This window comes from Eleutherodactylus coqui, chromosome 1 (genome assembly GCF_035609145.1).
Source record: "Eleutherodactylus coqui strain aEleCoq1 chromosome 1, aEleCoq1.hap1, whole genome shotgun sequence".
NCBI classification, from domain to species: Eukaryota; Metazoa; Chordata; class Amphibia; order Anura; family Eleutherodactylidae; genus Eleutherodactylus; species Eleutherodactylus coqui.
Genome location: NC_089837.1, coordinates 399,527,456 through 399,548,422, shown reverse-complemented (window position 1 = coordinate 399,548,422; position 20,967 = coordinate 399,527,456). Strand labels below are relative to the sequence as shown.

The 20,967-nt window shown below is 41.1% G+C and overlaps 1 protein-coding gene across 2 annotated transcripts in view; it reads left to right on the top strand.

The window, feature by feature from the left end:
- The window catches only part of NALCN (sodium leak channel, non-selective), a 421,791-nt gene that overhangs the window by 11,978 nt on the left and 388,846 nt on the right, over positions 1–20,967 (top strand). For both annotated transcript variants that reach the window (XM_066593014.1, XM_066593005.1), the window contains exons 3-4: positions 16,358–16,441; positions 18,513–18,652. In XM_066593014.1, the coding sequence (XP_066449111.1) occupies positions 16,358–16,441; positions 18,513–18,652 (224 nt within the window). The remainder of the gene's footprint in view (positions 1–16,357; positions 16,442–18,512; positions 18,653–20,967) is intronic.

The window sequence follows — 20,967 nt, the reverse complement described above, 5'->3', positions numbered from 1 at the left end:
GTGTGGGTGCAGGCCAGGAGACGGTACTGCCTGTGTCCTCAGAGGGGGGTTGGATCTCAGTGGCAGGTTGGGGCACAGGGGGAGAGGCAGTGGTGCAAACCGGAGGCGGTGAACGGGCATCGTCCCACCTTGTGGGGTGCTTGGCCATCATATGCCTGCGCATGCTGGTGGTGGTGCCTCCCCAGCTGATCTTGGCGCGACAAAGGTTGCACACCACTGTTCGTCGGTCGTCAGGCGTCTCTGTGAAAAACTGCCACACCGTAGAGCACCTTGACCTCTGCAGGGTGGCATGGCGCGAGGGGGCGCTTTGGGAACCAGTTGGTGGATTATTCGGTCTGGCCCTGCCTCTACCCCTGGCCACCGCACTGGCTCGGCCTGTGCCCACACCCTGACTTGGGCCTCCGCGTCCTCGCCTGCGTCCACGTCCTATAGGCCTACCCCTACCCCTCAGCATGGTGTATTAGCAGTAGTGCAGAAACAGAACGCTGTAATTAAATGTGCCGCTTATTGGCCTGTGGTTGGAGGCTGACTTCGTTTACGGAACCCCAGGAAATAATTTGGCGCACGCCTGCTGTAACACTTAGCTGGCTGCGTATTTATTTGGAGAACTACTACCCCCAGCAGACACGGACCCAGAACACTGAGCACAGTGACAGGCAGGCCAAATAGATTTTTTTCCAATATTTTTTTGAAAAGGACCACTGCGTATATTCAATCTATAATATATGTCTTCTGGCCCTGCCTACACAATTCTGTCCCTGGAGTATTACTGCAGGGCGCAATGCTCTGCACGGCCAATATACCAAAAAAAAAAAAGTGCAACACTGCTAAAAGCAGCCTCCACACTACTGCACACGGTTAGATGTGGCCCTAAGCAGGACCGTTGGGGTTCTTGAAGCCTACACTAACTCCTAACACTCTCCCTATAGCAGCTCCGACACCAACAGCACTGTCCCTCAGCTATCTCACAACGCATCTGAGGCGAGCCGCGGGAGGGGCCGATTTTTATACTCGGGTGACACCTGATCTCCCCAGCCACTCACTGCAGGGGGGTGGTATAGGGCTTGAACGTCGCAGGGGGAAGTTGTAATGCCTTCCCTGTCTTTCAATTGGCCAGAAAAGCGCGCTAAGGTCTCAGAGATGAAAGTGAAAGTAACCCGAACATCGCGTGGTACTCGTTACGAGTAATGAACATCCCGAACACGCTAATACTCGAACGAGTATCAAGCTCGGACGAGTACGTTCGCTCATCTCTAATAGCGACCATCCGGGATTAACTCCTTCAGCGTCTCACAATAGGGAGAACATTAGTTTCCTGTTGCAACAATACATGTTTTTCCACTAAATATGTTAAAAAACGCACCATATATTTTGGTTTGTTTGTATTTCTATTTACAATATGATTTTTTTTTCTAATGCAAATCGTGCTATAGAAAACCAAATGCTCTGAAAACCAAAATTCAGTACATTTTGGTTGAAATTAAAAGCAAGCTGAACACATATACTTCTCTCTCTTCTCTTTTGTAGAGTTACATAGAACTTTAATGTTATGCAAAAAAGTATGCCTACTGTATATAAGATTAATGTTTCAGATAAGAAGATGGAAAATTAAAAAGTAATACAAAATAAAGTCTGAAGGACATATCCTTTTAGCAGCAGCGTTTATATGCACATTATTTGATATATTGCAATTAATTTTTACAGCACAAATCTTCTAATTGAAAATTGTACTTGCAAGCACAGAATATCATATCAAACATGAGCTACAGATGAAAATCTCTTTTATAAAGGGATTCCCACAAAAAAGTGAGTCGACAAGCAGATGGCTGAGACGGAAATGAACTGACCCCGGGGAATGAGATATGAATAGATAGAGAGTTCTCCTGCTGTGATAAAGAAATGGGGAAACCCTTTCATATCTTTTCTGCAGATTAATTATTCATCTTTATGTCACAAGCACAGAGTGCATAATATACTGGATCGCTGCAGGTCTAGAAATAAATATTGTTTTACATTACCTAGATTTTAAAAAATGGAATCCTTAATATTCAAGAATAAATAGAAAAATAGCAGTTTTTTATTTTCCAACTACCAGCTTTATAGATTATGATTTTGTGGAATAATAAAGATAATGGGGCAGATTTATGAATCTGCCTAAAAGAAAGTCTTTGTTGCCCATAGCTACCAATCAGCACAGTTTTCACTTGCCAACTATCCCAAAACATATGGGTGACTTTTGGAAAAAGGGGAGACCTCTTGGACTCCCGAAAGAGCTGTCAAATCTCCTAGGTATCTAGGATTCTCCACACTTCCACCCGATACCAGATATCACAAAAGACAACTGGAAGATGACACGGAGTGCCCTGTACAGGCAGCATGACATGAATGCCATGGAACTCATGATGGCTGTGAGTAGGTGTTAGAGCCCTGTCAACATCAGCAGCAGGCAGAAGCAGAACATCCTCCCCCTTCCTAATGCCTGCAGTCATGCATTGAGCATTTATCTGCTGCCTCCCTTTTGTACTGCTCATTCCTATGCCATCTTGGTGGCTTTCCACTTCACTGCTGGGTGATTTGCTGGGCTTTGTTGTATTTTTTGTATGGAGTGCCTCTTCTTGCAGTGTGATTGACATTTTGTCATTATGCCATATCATGTAGGATTTTCTACTTATGTAGTTCATGAGTCAAAACCATTACTTGCTCTGACTGGCAACTCTTCTCCTAGTACAAATAGGAGTTCTGCATACTGGTTATTCCCAACTGCAGTCACCTTTCCGTCCAACGTTCCCCCGTCATTCCTAGAGTGAAAGATGTTCAGTCTTCTTGGAGCTGCAGAGTTCTTCCATGCCTTAGTTTGTACATGTGCTTCATGTCCATGCTGTATGTGAATTAGACGAGCGCTGTTATAGAGATGTTGGGTCTATATGTTCATTTTAGGGGTTTGGTGGGTTGTCTATATTTAAGGAGCTTGGTGTATTTGTTTCGGAGTGTGCTGAAGGTGGTCATATGTACTATTTATCACTGAAATGTTGTACAGTAGAATTGGTGGAGTGTCCTGTATTAATGAGTGGCAGGAAAAATTTTGCGTATAAAGCTACGCACACTGCTTTTTATTCCCAAATTTGGAGTCTTCTTGATGTCACTTCTAAAAAGTTGGCAAGTATGCTTTAACTAGTAGCTTTTACTTTTACTTAAAGGGCTGGTCTGTGTTAGACAGAGGGCTATCCAGCAGTAAGCTATACTGATCCTGGAATCCCCAGCAGTCTAAAATCTTTTGGGGATACCCAGCAACATTACATAGTTTCCTGATCAAATCAGGGACCATCCATATAATGTATAGCCATGCTGTGTCCTCCAGAGATGCTTCCTTGTAGTTGCTCAGTGCTTGGCTAAGAGATGAAGATTCTGAGCAGGGAACACCTCCCTATTAACTCACAATTCCATAATAGAGCATTTCGGTTTTCTAAACCTGTCAATCCCTTTTTAAGCAAAGCACACAGCTTACTGGTTATTACTATTGCTTTGTAGTACTGGGGTACTAGACTTGAATCAAACCATGAGAAACATGGAGTTTACATGCTGCCATGATTGTACAGCTGTCTTCAAGGTACATTATTTCAGCTCCTACCCACACACTAAAAGCATACTAACAGACTTACCTCAGAGTGTGAGATATGGAAATTAGATTTTGAGCCTATTTGGGGACAAGAACTTTCAGCATGTATTTGCTCCAGTCATATTCAGTATCCCATACAATACATAAGGTATGCAATGTTTTGTTTATTAAGCCTTTACCAAGTAGAGCGGTGGGTTGGACTTTATTGAAGGACTGGTGGTGTTCTCAAACATTTTTTAAAGTGAATGGGGATAATATCTGTATAGTTCTGCAGAATATAATATGGTGCTATATTAGTAAAATAAAACATAGATGCCACTGTTGTATCTTGAGGGAAAATTAATATATAGGGATATACAGGGATATAAAGTATCCCTATTCAGAAATGTCTAGAGAGACCTCTACTAGGTGTAATTGGACCATGCTCAGTACTAATATGGATTTGCTGTTTTTCCAAAAACAGTCACATTTATCCATAGGCTGTGTCTGATATTGCATCTCATTCCCATTGAAATGAATATAGCTGAACTGCAATACCAGACACAGCCAATGAACAGATGTGGCACTCTTTCTGAAAACACAGCAGGCACTTTTTTCTAATCTTGGGAACACCTTTAAAGGGACTATCCAAGTTTTAAAAAGTGATCACGTTGTCCCACAGCTGGTTAAAAGATAGATATTGGATTGTTGTTAATACAGTTTATTATGAACAGGGTCCTATTCTTTGTACTATGTTCGTAAAAGACATAGGAGAAGGTTTAATAGGTAAGGTTTGTCTGATTGCTGATGTCACAAAAGTGTACAGTAGGCTTGATGTTGCTGATAATGTATTGAACATGGAAAACTATTTAGCTTCATTGGATGGATAGTCGAAGCAATAGAAACTGAAGTAAATGTAAAGTAATGCACTTGAAGAAAAGGAATCCTCGGACTGAGTATTATACTGGCTGTTCTGTCTTATCCAGGACTTCAGAAGAGAAGGATTTAGGGGTTCTGGTTTCTGACAGCTTCAAAATGAGTAAACAGTGAGGTCAACAGCAAAGAAAGCAAGTAGGATGCTCGGCTGCATAACTAGAGGTCTAACCAGTAGAAAGAGGGAGATTGTGATCCTACTGTATATAGCTCTGGTGAGAACATATCAGGAATATTGTGTTCACTTATGCAGACCTCAGCTACAAAAAGACGTCAATATAACAAGCCCAAATACGGGCTGCAAAAAGGGTGGAAGGTTTTAAGAACAAAACTTATCACGGAAGACTTAAAAAACTTAATTGTATAACGTGAAGGAAAAAGGAAGTGAGGGAACACGATCAAAACCTTTTCATATATGTTAAATGTATGAACAAGGTTCAGGAGGGAAGTGTTTTAATTAAGAAGCTAAACACTAGAACAATGAGGCACAATCTGAGATCAGTTGGGGGAAACATTTTTTATTGAAAGAGGAGTAGATGTTTGGAAGAAACTTCCAGCAGATGCCTTTACAAAATCAACAATAGATAAATGTAAGCATGCCTGGGATACGCATCTATCTGTCCTAAGAGAGAAGGAAAAAGGAAATAATAACTCAATAATGCTCCTGTCTATTAAAATAAATTGCTATGTTTTTCATCTTTGCCAACTACTGCCTGTGTCACCCCCTCCCCTCCTTTACATCTTTCCCTTTGTTTTTGTCTTAATCACAATTAACTTGATTATTCGGTTAGGCAGGTTTTAAGATGTGATCTAAATACTGTATCAAAGGCATTCCTTTTTTTTTTCTTTTTCATACAGTTTTCACTCTGTGGTTTAACTGTTATTAGCTACTGCTTTCTTTGTAAAACTCTTTTTTTGCCTTGCTAAAGTAATACTTCTATGTCTAAAGTGTATGTAGCCTTTTTTCAAAATACCCTGTAGAATGTTTTTTTATGTTACCAAGTTTTCTTTTCTTTTTTTCTGTACTTTGTTCTCTGAAATTATTTAATAAAAATACAGTTTAAAAAAATAAAATAAATTGCCAGATTTTAAGGCTGTGCTCACACGGGGCTGATTTCCAGTGGAATGTCCACTGCGGACATTCCGCTAAAATCAGCTGCGGAATGGATGCCTCCAATCCCACACCATTTTAGTACGGGTTTTGAAGCGTGTTTCATGGTGAATTCTGCAGCGGAGTTGGTGACATAATTGACATGTCGGGGATTTGAATTCCGTGCCATAAGTCTGTTTCCGCACATGTTTTGTGTGGGTTATTTCCACACGGAAATTCCACAGCCAATCCACCCAGTGTGAACCCAGTCTAAGAGTTGCAGTGTGGCAGAATTCCCACATTGAAATTTCTGACGTCAAATAGACTAAAAGGTATATTTTAAGCATTTGTGTGTGTGTCTGGTGTCATCTGTATTTGTTAAGGGAGTCTAGTGTATGCATTTTGGATTGTGCTGAGGGTAGTCATATGTACTGCAAATGGGCGGAGTATAAGTAAATTTTTTGCATTTGTGTATAATATATGGTGAGATTCCTTGCTAGACAGTTTGATAAAAGTTAACAGAAGATGAATTAATTTAATACAATCAGGCGCATTATATAGATCAACGTCTCTGGAACTATTTGAGGATGCCCTCAAATATGGCAGTATTGACAGATTCAATTTTTTTCAAATTCTTTATGTTTGTCTTTAACATTGTCCAAATGCAGCAACAAGGTTCATGTTTACATGTTTTCATAAGCTGGTCCTTGAAACCAGCTGGGAGCTGGGACAGGTTATAAGTCATCTCGTTGTAGAAAAAGAGAAAAAGTTAAAACCAGTAAAGAAAATTAATTAATGTTAGACCTAATTATTCCCTTAGAAAGGCAAATTGGCTGCTCGCCTGCAGGACCCCTGGTACGTAGGGGTGGGCTACGAGGAAGGAGTAGGGCAAAGGGGGGTGGGGGGAGACACGTAGGGAAGAAAGGAGAGAAGGAAAGGAAGAACAAACTAAAGACGAACACCCTTTAAACTCTGTTGGAGGAGGAGGGGGGAAGGGTATAAGAGTGAGGGGTTTAGCCCCATTGGTGCTCGGGACAGGGAATCATAAGGGCTCAATGTCCATACAGATTCTTATATTCCTCTGAGTTTTAAAACTCAATCCAGTAACGCCACGTTTTTGGGAACCTATCCTGTGTGCCTTTAATTGAAGCTGTAAGGTCCTCCATCTCCATGGTTTCACGAATCAGATGAAACCACATTGAAATGGAGGGTGGTGAAGTTTTTCGCCAAAGTTTCAGAGCACAGGCCCTTCCTGCATCAACCAAATATCTCACCACTTAACTCACAGAAAAAGAGGTCAGATACAAAATATGTACTACAGGAAATACTCAATCACCATTTGACCTGATAGCATGCAGCAAGCCAGATTGCTATAGAGAGGAGCAAAAATGTTCAGGTGCAGGTTGATTGAGCAGCCACTCAAGTCAACCCAGGGTGGGGGTGGGGTGACTGTCAACAATGGATTGCCCTGCATTAAAAAAGTGTGCCATACAGGCAAGCCAGCCTGGGCTCCTCCGGCATCTATAGCAAACCGCATGCATATAAAACACACACACTGATAAATGCGGGTGTTAGTATTTTAGGCCCAAAACACGTAAACTGGCGTGCCAACGGCAAGGCCACTGCGCGTACGCCAGAACCTACGCTATCTTACAATTAACTACATAAAATCACAGATGTTAAAAAAATGCTCAAAGACATAACTCACAGAAAAAGAGGCATGCTATCAGGTCAAATGGCGATTGAGCATTTCCTGTAGCACATATCTTGTATCTGGCCTCTTTTTCTGTGAGTTATGTCTTTGAGCAAATGTCTCACCACAGAGCGCTTGCAGGAATACAAGGGGATGTCGCTAGGGTGCAGGAGGAAGAGTTCCCCTGGCTTGGGCTGGACAGATTCAATTTTAAGCATTAAAATATGTTTTTTACCCAGTAATACAGTTCTTGTAATTTTATATGTAAATACAGCAATGGAGACCCACTTTATTACAATGATTATTTACATAAATCAAAGACTGCATCTCAACAGCATTATCAAAAAATATCTACCGTATATTTCGCTTTATAAGATGCATCCCATCCCAAATAAGGGGGAAAAGTCAGTGCAGTGTAAAGTGAATGTGCCAAAACTGACTGACAGCTGCTGACCAGGACCGCATACAAAGAAGGGGAAGCCCGTGCTAACAACTGACTACTGAGGCAGGGGAGCAGCAGCAGTTTCCTCCAGTGCTCAGTAATCAGCTGTTCTTATGGGTGGCTCTCCTCCCCTGCTGTGTGATAAGGATCTCATGTCCCTATCAGCTGCCTGTGCGAACTGCTAATTAGTGAGTGCTGGAGGGAACAGCTGCTTCTCCACATCTCCACTAATCAGCTGTATGGATGGCTGGCTCTCCTACCCTTCTTATCACACAGCTGCCGACTCCATAGAAGGGGAGGAGAGCCATCCATAGGTACAGCTGATTAATGCCTAGTTCTGTACAAATGTACACACAATACCTCACCGTAATGAGACATTCCATGCAGGGTTCCTGAAAAGTTGGGTGACAACTAATGAAATCATCATTACATTGTCACTCAGCTCTTCCAGGATCCTGAATCCCAGCTGCAGAGTTATGCAAGCATTTATACCACTTAGATCACTATTCAGGGCACCTGGAAAGCTGGGCTACAAGTAATAAGATTACCATTACATTTACACTCATCTGTCCCTGGATCCTGAATGGCAAGTTGACCTAGTGGTATATACTTCGTTCCGAGGAGGTACTACTGCTCTTTATTCCTTCTGTAATACCTCCCTCACTGCCTGGTCTGGGTGAGTTCAAAATATTTTATTCCTATTGTCCTCTAAAACCTAGGTGCGTCTTATCATCTTATAAAGCGAAAAATGATTGCCATTAACATACTGTTCATAGAAATCGGCATAATTCATGTCTATCATATGCTTCATTTGCTTTTTTTTTTGTTTAAAACCGACTAAAACTACTGGTCTTGTAAATAATTTATAGATATTGCCAAGTTAGTCTGTGCTTCCATCCCTTTTGCAAGAGTACAAAAGTGTTCAACATTACACTACATGGCCAAAAGTATGTTGACACTGGGCTATCATGCCTATATGAGAATGTTGGACATCCCATCCCAAAAATATGGGTGTTAATAAGTATTTGGCCCCCTTTTTTTGGCTAGAACAACCTCTACTCTTCTGGGGGAAAAAATACATATGAACCATCAGAGGAAACAAGACCTTTATTTAATTTGATAATGTAATCTTCAAATGCCATTAAAATGTTTCCCCCTTCTCTGAAGTCTTGACTTTCAAGAGAGCTTAAAGCCAGTTTAGAACAAGGGTTGCTCTTCTTGATTAGGCAGGCAATAAAATTGTCCCAAATCACGGGAAAATTGAATTTCCCAAGATGCCTGCTGTAAAGGTCAGCGTGCATCAGTCAGTAGCCAGGGCACCTTGCTGATGTCACCAAATGTGTCCTTAATCATGCATATGGGCAACATTTTTATTGGATGCTTGCTTCACATGACCCAGCCATATATAATATAGGCATTGAGCTCATCACAGAGAAGCTGCATCACGATTATATGCTTATATAATACGTGGTCTATATCTACAAAGGATATATTGCTGCTTGTGTGTACAGAGGACAAAGAATCATCCTCATCCTGCTCCCTCTTCTGCTGCCTCTTCCTCCATCTCCCTTCTTGTTCATGCAGTAGCCTCTGAGCACAGAGAGGCAATTTTGTGTAGGGATAGTAGCACGCCTACTTCAGGCTTTTCCCCTGGAATTGACAATCGGGCTGCAGGTCTCAGAGCCAGGAGTGGGTAACAGAGAGCAAATACGTGTGTGCCGTTTTAGCCTGCTTTAAAGAAGCAACGAAAATGGCCAGTCACGATGACACACTAATCAGTAAGACCATCCATGTTGTCGGTCCCTGAGGCCCTGTATTATGTGTTCCCACAGGCAATGATGTGTTGTCACAGGAGGAGGAAGGAATACTAATCTTCCAACTGTCTGGCTAGTCTGCCATTCTCAACACCGCAGGGAGGATGGCTTTGGACAAAAAGGGGGGGGGTCATCTCTTACACGTTACTCTACCAATGGAAGACGTATAGAGGAGGAGGAAGAAGAGGGGGATAATATGTCTACAGGCAGAGGAGGGGACTACACTACATCCTTTCATCCATTACTAACCGCAGCTATTCTACATGGATGGCAGGACCAACCGCAGGATACTCTTAGGCCTGACCCCAAGGAATGTGGGCCATTATTAGTGGGTGGCCACCATCCTTGGCTCATTATCTGGCCAAAATAACAAATCTCATTTCGGCAGTGGTGAAAGACCGCAAAATGCATCACTATCAGGACAGAATGTTAAGCAGCCTGAGTGTAGCATTTCCCAATGGCTACCAGGGTGCATCCACAATGGATCACAGCTTTGCAGCCCAAGGCAGAGCAGCAGCACCACCACAGGTGGCAGGGAACTTTAACAGATGTGCGACATAGTTTTTTCAGTCCATCACAGCATGTAGCAAAAGCACAGTGTGGGGTTGACAGTCAGAGGCAGCACTTATGATTGATGATTGAAAAGTATATCAGCTCCCGCATGGATGTGGTGTTGGCTCCTTTGACTTCTGGGTGTCTAAGCTGGACAAGTGGCAAGAGCTTGCACAACATGCTTTAGTGCTTTAGGGGTGATTGCCTGCTCCTCTGCCAGTGTGCTATCATAAATGCCGTTCAGCAAAACTGTGGGTGTTATAACTGAGAGACACATCCACCTGTCCACAGACCATGTGGTTAACCTGATATTAATAAAAATGAACCAGGTGGGGATTTCACCTGACTTTTGCACCCCCATGGCAAATTCCATTGATTAAATAGCACTCTGGCAATTTCTGCTCACATATGACTGAGCATAGTTTTATATCAAAGACCACACTGTGCCCTCAAGGTGCTGTTGCTGCTGCTGACTGTGGTGGAGTTGCTGCTCTCCTCCTGCTTCCACTATGTTTCCTCCTCTTACTTCGCTCCAAATTTTAAAATAGGTCAATATGGAAATGCGGAGCTTACAGCTCTTATGTTTCCACAAGGAGCACACTCTACTCTCAAGGTGCCGTTGCTGCTGATGGTAGTGGAACTGCTACTGTTCTCCTTTTCCTGCTACTGCCATGTTTCCTCTTCCTGCCCCCAAAACCAAAAATTTCTAAAGAACAAGAAACAGTTGTAGCTCTTCCTTTCTGACAGTTTTATTTTTGGAGAAGGTCCGTGCTTGGCTGTTCTATTTACCTGGTAGAATTTTTGCCCTGAATTTTACTTCTATTGACTTTAATGGGGGTTGGAATCGACCATCCCAATTCACAATGATTTTTGTGAAATCGGCATGATACCAAGGTAAACTAATTATTCCACTAATCGCTCATTGGTACCTCTAACCACCATCTCACCCCTAATACTGATTTCACTGGCTGACATTGGATCAAAAACCAATAATTTCTAATGTTTTCTATTTTCTTAATGAGTCCACATACTTCCGCAATTAGGTTCCAAAGTCCTCCTGTTCCATGTGAAAATTTGCAGAGAAGGGTCAACTAGCCAAAAAGAGTCAGGCTGATTCATGAGCTGCCAAGCTAACAATTTCACATTTTTCTCTGGATAGACAGGATTTCCGGTATAACTGGGAATGCAACAATCTGTCTATCAATAGAAAAGGGGTGTTTACTTAGCTTGGAAGCTTATGAATCACCGTGACTCTTCTTGGTCAAATTACTTTTCTCTGCTCATTTGCATACAGCATAAGATAACTTTGGAACCTAATTACAGAGGTAAATGGGCTCATTAGGAAAAGAGGTCATTAGAAGTGATTGCTTTTCCATTCCTTGCAAGCCAATGATTTTAGTTTTAGGGGTGAGATGATTGTGAGAGGTTCCCTTTAACTTCCAAAATGTGTACATCTTCACGATGTTATCATTAGAGCTAATTGTTGGGTAAGTCCCCTATTTTATGTTCTATCATTCTTGGGCTATACAACCTTTTACAAAAGACTTTCTGTTCCATAATTGCGGAGCACTGTTCTGAATCCTATTCCTTCATTAGAGATAATGGCCAACCATTCAGCTGTTTTTCTGCCAACCTAGTTCTTATACATGACATCAGGTAAAATTAGTATAGGTTAACTCTGATTTTATAATATTGTTCCTAGTGTGCGTTTGTGTGTTGTGTCTGAGATAGGAAAATTAGTTTCTGAATTCCTTTGGGGAGGAACTAATGTGAGTGATTAAAATCTGTCTATATAGGTACAGAATATGTTTGTGCTATATAGGCAATAGGAAATAATTAATGAAGTTGCAAAAATTAGCTTCCAATTATCTAAATTTCACTAACACGGTCTTTGTGAGGTTTGAGCAGAAAAGAGAAACTCTGTAAATCTAAGATTTTTCCTAATGTGAGTGTTAGTAATAGATATTCAGTTAGAATTTTTAGTGAAAATTTCTTCTACAATTATGTTTGCAATCCTAAAATTGTTAGAGTATGACCAAAGAAGGTTATGGAAATGGAATGGAGCATTAAAATGATTATTTATACAACAATAGCACAACTGAATGGTTTGGTTGTTTAGAGTTGCCAAATGCATTGCCTTGAAATTCTAAAAAATATTATTCCATATTCTGTGGAAAACATTATTCTACATACAACAGTCTATGTAAAATATCAGCAAACCTGATGGGCCACTTTGGAACATCATGCATACCAGACGTTTTTCAAAAGTAATTTTCAAATTCCCATTTTTAATGGTGCATATGCCCTTAGAAAAAAAAAACCAAACAAAGGAAAATTCACTTTTATTTAATTCTGCGTGCAAGTAATTGAGCATCTCCTATTTGAGTCCAACACACCTAGATCATTCTTTCAAATATGGAAATGTCGAAAGACTTTCAGAGCATCACCTTTTCACATTGTTCCTGCTACTGCCACTTGAAACATTCCTAAAAAAGATGTTGGGTTTCTCGCAAGGAAAGATAACTTGCTTTTAATGCCCATTTTTACTGTCCATTACAACCAAGCTTCTATAGTTCCAGTTTTGAAATGTCCCGATTATGACATTTGTTTAACTTTTAGGAATACCAAGAAGAGCGGCATTTCCAAGTGAGGAGGAATTCTTTTAGGAGAGGCTATTGAGTGAATTTATTATTCAGGCAGTGCATTCTATGAATTTTTTCAATGCATTTCTTGGACAGTTAATACCAGGACTTGATCACTCACGAACTATATACAGATAATACAGTGTAAGAAGCCCACATTCATCTATTCAAGAATGTGGACCACTACAAATGTTCTTTAAAAAAAAAATGGGTATTACATTTTATATGGGTTTGGTCAAAAAATATCAGCCCACTCTTACTGGGCAACAAGTGCGGCCCATGTCACCCCGGTTTTGGTAGAAGTCATGTGGTTTATGCATTTTTATGATAATTTTTAATTTGTCTCCAAAAAATTCAGGTTATGTTTGCCAGAATAAATTGAGGACATTGATTACTCCTCTGATGGGATCTGGTATTTATCTAATGCAATTTTAGTTTAACATGTTCGTGCCTCCAATGAGATCCTGTGTATTTATTAAATACTTGTGTAGATCTGTTCCATTATGCCTGAGGAAGAACCGTGAAGAGTTCAGAAAGCTCGCTATATGTATCATCATTAGAGATGAGCGAGCACTCTCAGTAAGGTCAGTTACTCGAGCGAGCATCGCTCTTCTCAAGTAACTGCCTTTTCATCAAAGCGTGCTCGGGGGTGCAGCGGGGGAGAGCGGAGGGGAGCAGGGGGGGGTGAGGGAGAGAGATTTCTGGGGCGGGGTATTCTACAATTTTGATACCTATAAGTCAGCAAATTTAGTTTGGTGCAAGATAACAAAATGTGTTTCAAAGAAAATTGTATCAAATTGTTACATTTTTGAGCAATTTAAAATAGTTTCAAATTTAAGCTTTTTAAATATACTCCCAAAATAAAGTAACAGAATAAAAATATATAACTGATAAAAATTTGTATAGTATGTCATGTCAGATTTACTTATTGGAGATGTGCAGAATAGAGATGAGCGAGCATACTCGCTAATGCTAACTACTCGAGCGAGTAGTGCCTCAGTCGAGTATCTGCCCGCTCTTGTCTAAAGATCATCTCTAGTGCAGAACCTTTACATTCTTGGTCACTAAGGGTTTAAGGTTCATCTTTGTAACTTAATAAAATTATCAAGACCGACATGAAAAATCCATTCTTTCCACTTTTTTTTCACACTGTAAAAACCCAATAATTATAAAAAAACAAACAAACCTCATACTTTGTGTAAAGAATGATAAAAAAAATCCCAATATGCTATAAGAAAATATGCCCAAACTACAGTGATTAAACAGTATAAAATTAAAATATACTTAAAGATCATGTAAATGGCTAAAAATGGTCTGGTCATTAAGGCCATTTTTAGACATGTGTTATTTAGGGGTTAAGCAAATCATAGTTGATAACTAGAATAATCTCCTGGAATGTGTATGTAGGTTGATTTCAGATGCTCATGGAAAATAGAATTTGCAAGTGGCACATTTCAGACTATACCAGAGAAGTGTTTGAAAGCATAAAACAGCATATTTAAAGTCTGCAGAAGTGATTATTTGTACTTACATGGTGACTGCCTCAAGCTGTCACTTGTAATGTATGAGCCAAACTTGCAACAGAGCTGATAGTTTGGGGAGACGCTTCACTCTCTTTGTAGATGATTTACATGTTAAAATGCATAGAGATGTAAAATACACAATGCAAACCTAAGGCGATAACTCTAAAACCTTTAGTTTATAAATATATCTATGCTAGATGCTCACTGGAATATATCCAACCCATCTTCTTTAAGAGCTTGTCACAGAACAACTTCAGGCGAGCAGACACCTTACATGGGTAATGATGACCAAAACATTTAGAAGTTTTATTTTCAGACAGCTGGTACCAAAGAAGTGAAGCAGTGTTCCCACATCACAGGAAGACAGGCTTCTTTAGAAACAGTTCTTCTATGACTGGAAAGATTAACTTTAAGCGTGTTGCAGTAATTATACATGCAGTATTAGCCAAATCAATAGAAATATCAAATTATTGCATTTTTTTATTGTTTCTTTAGTAGTTATCAGTTACAAATCCATTTTTGTATGCTAATCTTTCTGAAAAAGGGGTTTTCTATAAAACATTTTGGCAAGTTAGAGGCTTAAAAAGCTCTAAGAGGGTATATTTTTGCATTTTTATAAAATAATCTCCATCCTCTCAGATGATGTCCATTTGCCATCTGCTCTATATTCCTACTGACCATAAAACACACACGACTTCTGAAAAGTCTTACAGTATGTTGACCAAAAGGTTGTAGTTAATGTCTGGATAGGCTTTTTTATTCATAATCATCAAGAGTATATCTGTGGATGGATAATAAATTATGTTCATTTCATTGAAGAGGTATGCTCTCGATTTTCTATTGTGTTTATTATCTAATTAACCATGTATTAGGTTGTGTTGCTGGGACCTGTTCTATGAGGTTCCAGGAGCACACCTTCACAGGTGTGGGATAATTGAGTTTCTGCAGCCAGCCAAACCCTCTGGTCAGCTGCACATAAATACGAGCCCCTCTAATTAGAGGATGTCGGTCTTTTTACTCGTTCTGTGTTGTTGCCACTCAGAGCTGGGTGTTATGCTTGTTAGTCTGAAGCATTTCTCTCACCTTCCCTGAGGATGGTCTGGACACCTGTTGTCCCTATCTACATTTTATGCGGACCCCCTCTCCCTTCCCCTTTTACAGGTGTGGCCTTCAGACGTCTGATGTCACATATGGTTAGATGGGCGATTTCTGACACTGTTTCCTTTATGTCAGCACAGTGGCTGACTCTCTTTCCCCTAGGTGTGAGGGACATTTGGACTAGCTATTGTTTACTAGATGTATGCATGTGAATTATGAATGAGGTTACTGTTCTGTGTGGTATGCATTACCTGGTGTGTGGGTGTGAACAGTGATGTGTTCATTGGGTCTGTGCAGGTGGACAGAAATGTGATGTATGAACTGTCCTGTCCTGTGTATAGGTATGAACAGTTATGTGTCCTGTGTTTAGTGCACATTTCCAGGTTCCTAATCAGGCATAGCCAGGTCCGAGATGAAGACGGTGGGGCTGTCCTTATTGGGGCGCCTATCCCGCTTTTAAGCAGGAGTGCCTCCACTTCCCCTGATTACTAAGAGACAGGTTTCTTTCTATCTTTGCCTACAGTGGTGTAATTTGTCCTTGCAATTACTGTGAGTGTATTTGCGGGTTTTATAGGACACTTTCTTGCGTCTGTGCTGAGGCATGGTGCTTTAGGGCGCTGCGCGGACGTAACACTATGTTTTTTAAACTACTTTTTATAATTGGGTGAATATACGCATTACTTACTTTGACTTATTTGATAAATGACGCCATAAGTATATTGTCACAGTTTTTTCATTTTAAAATAATGTTTAGGTCCTGATTTCAGAACAGAAAGAATCCTGTCATGTAGCAGACTAGATAAATGTCCGATAGATAACATGAGAATAGCAAAACTTTGTTAAATGCCATACAAAGAACATCTAATAACTTTTTATATGTACTATTTACTTGTATGGTGTATATCAAATTAAAGAGTTATTTTTTTGTAAATGATCTCTCTACTAATTTATTAATTTTGAACTTTACTTTTTCAGGGAGACACATCCTATGTCAAGGACCGCTGGTGTGTTTTTGATGGCTTTATGGTGTTTTGTCTGTGGGTATCCTTGGTTCTACAGGTAATTCTAAAAAAAATCATTTTGGCATGTGCGGAATTTAGCAAGTTAACTAATATTAAGGGATCCACGTTATGTTTGGTAAATAATTGTTTTTTTAGGACATCATATATAGCAAAATAGTATCACTGTATCACTTCTGTGGTTTCTCCATCATATATAAGCCTCAGGCACAGATAGAGCCACATGCGGGAAATCTGTATCATGGCACATGGAGTCCCTACCAGGGGCATTACTAAGGTCTTAAAGCATGATTGGCACAAGCCTCAAGGCATATGTTGTGCCCCCTCCCAAAAATATAATTATTCCAGCTATCATATAACATTGTCATCGCTATACTCGTACCAAATATTACCACTGTACAGTAATTAAATAATCTACATACAATACTGAACAAAATGCTCCGTAGAAAGACCACTATACAAGGCCCAGATAATACCACCACACCATTACAGCTACTGCTTTGTAATGGCTAATATTACCATACCACTAATGAATAAGAACCATTACAGAAAGAATAATATTACTAATACCACTATACAGGGCCCACATAATACGGCCACACAATGATCGCTACATAGTGACTGAATCTGTGTCTCTCGCGCTAGTCTCCATGCTGCTACAGTCCTCAGCGCTGACAGGACTCTCTTCCCCTGGTAGTGGAGCTTTGAATACCCCGCCTCCGGTAATCACTGTGATTGGTTCATCTAGCGCTGGCTCTGATTGTCTGGCGCTCGATCGAATCACAGCACTTAAAGGGGGTGGGGTGTTCAAAGCCCAGTTACCAGGAGAAGACAATCCTGTCAGAACTGTAGCCTGCAGCAGCATAGGGACCAGTGCAAGGAACACAGATGCCGACGGCTAGGTGAGTATAAGCAATAAGGTAAAAAAAGCAATAATCACTTGGCGTTAGCGTCTGTGTCCTTCGCACTGGTCACAATGCTGCTACAGTTCTCAGCGCTGGCAGGATTTTCTTCTGGCGATGAGACTTTGAATACCCCCCCCTCCGGTAAGCACTGTGATTGGATCGAGCGCCAACCAATCAGAGCCGTGCTCGATGAACCAATCACAGTCATTCAGTGATGTCATTTACTGATTGGCTGTGAATGATCGAGCGCCGGCTTTGATTGACTGGACCTCGATCCAATCACAGCACTCTTTTACCGAGTATTTAAAGCCCCATCATCAGAAGAGAATCCTGTCAGCGCTGAGAACTGCAGCAGTGTGGGGACCAGCGCGAGGGACACAGACGCCAACAGCTAGGTGATTATTGCTTTTTTTTAACTTAGTGTAGCCAGGGCTTATTTTCGGGGGGTATATTTTAAGCCCCCCCCCCTGGAAATTAGGGGTAGGGCGGATTTTCGTGGGGAAATGGTATGTCCAATCCTGTGCCTGATACTGCCCTATCTGCACCATTAGGCTCTGTTCACATCTGTGTTGGGGGTGCGGTTTGGAGCCATCGGAGAAGATCCAATGTTAAATGTCAGACATGTTGATAGGAGCTAAACAGACCCCATTACAGACAAAAGGGTCTGTTTGGTGTAATTCAGTTCTGCCATAACAGTCAAAACGGAACCATTCAACCAAGGGAATCTGTTTTCCTGTTCATAACGGAGCAGAAAAACGAAAACCTAAGTGCATATGTGACGTAGTCTAAAAGTGTCACTTTTGTACCCTAAGCAGTAATAAAGCTCTTCCTTGTACCCTACACAATGTGATGCTTAATACTCAGTAATAGTGCCCCCTTTTTGCTCCCACATGGGAATGACACTCTAGGTATCAATCGATAGTAATAATAGGTGTTTTCTTGAAAGTAATAATGCTTCATGTGTGCCTCCTAGAAATAGTGTACTTTTTTGCCCCTAGATATCTCTTATATGCCTTTTTAAGGTAATCATTTCACCTGTGTTTGCTCCCTTTATAAATATCCCACTTGAGTATCCCCTTACATAGTAATAATTCCCCCATTGAGTGCCCCTTTAAATAGTAATAATGCCCACGTTGATTGTATCCTTACATTTTAATCATGCATTTTATGTGTCATTTAACTTTGTTTTGTCTGTTCACAATCAAGGTATTTGAAATTGCAGAAGTTGTTGATCAGATGTCTCCATGGGGAATGTTGCGGATTCCTCGTCCTTTGATAATGATTCGTGCTTTTCGTATTTATTTCCGATTTGAACTGCCAAGAACTAGGATAACAAATATATTAAAGTAAGCCATCTTCTAGTTTCTTATTGCTGCCATAGCAACTGTATATATTTCAAGCTGCTGAATAATACTCTATTTATTTGAAAAAGCATGACTTATTCCGTATAATGAATATACGTACTTTCAAATTCAAATTATTCACAATCTCTATAATTTTTGAAACCTTAATTTACTGAGTCCTCACAGTATTTTCACTGTTGGTTTTAAATATGTTATGTTATTTTAAAGTGCTTTCTTTAAATGGTTTAAAGAGGCCCAATGGGATGCTCTCCAGTCTTCCAAATGTAGGAGTTGTCTTTCCAACACGGTTTTTGTTTTGAATGTGGCTAAAAGCATACCGGTGTATTGCACTTTGAAATTCTCCATGGCACATGTAGATGAAGCAGAGCGGTCTGGTGGGCAGCTGGACCACCTGTGATTGCTGCATGTTTAGTTGGAAAATCTGTCCCTCTCACTTTCCCTGACATGGATGACACCTACTATGTCCTATTAGTGTATCTTGACGCCACCAGCAAGTGCTGGTGGAGTCAAGATTGACAGGGGGTGACACCCCCTGTATCTGATTGGCTGCCTAGCTGCCAAGGCTGTAGGTCCTGGAAGGGCACTGGAAACCATACAGCATCCCCCGCTGCAGCCCCTGATGCAAGGGGCTTACCGAGTCACACAATGGAACCCCCCTCACAGTTTTTCGGCAGCACGGCCTACAAACAAGCTGCCTGAACGGTATTTTCCAGGGGTTAAAAACCCTTCCTGCCTTCTCCTCAGGGTTATCAGCTGTGACTAACAGCTGACAACCCGTCCTGTCTCTGATTGATTGCAGAAGCAGGAGGATTAAATCCCAACCATAATTTTAGATACGGCTGGGCGACAAAGTGCGGTGCGATGCAACTTTGACAGTAGGAAATTCTACTGCCAAAGCCTAATCTAAGCCCTAGCTGTAGAAAAAATTTAAAAAAACACAAACATCACCTTATAGGCGCTCTCCGACACCGCAGCAACTTCTCCCCGGGTCCCGGCACTGTTTCTTTTTATCATCTTCTGGACGGAGATTGAAAAATCCTGCCTCCTGGAAGCGCTGGCTGTGATTGGCTGATGCTTAGCCTATCACAACCAGTGGTCGATGAATGGCTGTGACTGAACCAATCACAGTCATTCATCAAGTGCTGGCTGTCATTGGCTAAGTGTAAGCTAATCACAGCCAGCGCTTCCCTGGCTAGAGGATGATGAAGATAAACCATGCAGGGGACTGAGAAGAAGCTGCAGCGGCGCCCCGGACCGCGCGGGACAGGTGATGTATACTTATTTTTTTCTTAAGCTACAGCTTATTTTTAGGGTTGGACTTATATTTCAAGCCCCCGAAAGTCCTCGCATGTGATGCAACTTTATAGTGCTACAAAATCGTGGTATTGCCGCAAAAAGACACAGCGAAATCACACGGAGCAAAGATGCAATCTTCACTGTTTAATCGACCACCTGCTGTACAATGCACTGCAAAACGGCACGATTTCCTTGAATAGAGCTGTGTTGCAAGTTCATTTCTGGTATCAGAAGTCCCAAAAGTCAGAACTCCTACTATCATTATGGTATAAGATAGGAATACCCTTTATAATTCCCAATAATAATTACCTGGGATCTCCAGTCTATGAGAATGAGGAATAGCAATGTATGAGTTTTACAAGAAACACTTTGATGGCTATTAGTTTTTTCAGTTCAGGATATTGATCTTAACTGAAACCTGTTATCAATTTAACAAATCTATAGATGGCTATAGGGTAGAAAAAGAGGTGTAGAGGAAACACACGTCTGGTTGTAGGCAGGTGGCCAGGCCACACTGACCTCCAGCCATCAATAGCCACACAATTTACTAGCTGATTAGCCGCCACAGGTGTGGTCTGGCTGTATGTGGCCAACTGATCGTGTGCTTCCTGCCTAAGGCCCGATGTCCACGGGCGGGTTAAATTTGCGGAATCCGCACGGAGAATCCGCAAATCAAGCCGCCAATAGAGAAGCATGGGCATTTGCAAATGGATTTAGGCATGTGTAGTGGCCCAGTACATCTATTCCTGGCCCCCTCCATAAATGTCATACATGTAATTTCTTGTGTAGGTATGCTGTGCAAAAGTGTCTTGTCATTCTGTTAAGTGTATTGCACAGCTGCAGCAAGTGAGGAGTTAAGTGTGTGCATGAGTCTGAGAGATGCTTGCAATGTATCAAGTTGTCTTGTTACTGGTATGAGTGAGAATATAAATAGGAGTGTGTGAGAGCAGGAAAATGTCTTTCTCTGTTCTTCTGGGTTCCTGAGAGAGAGTGCCAGCCAC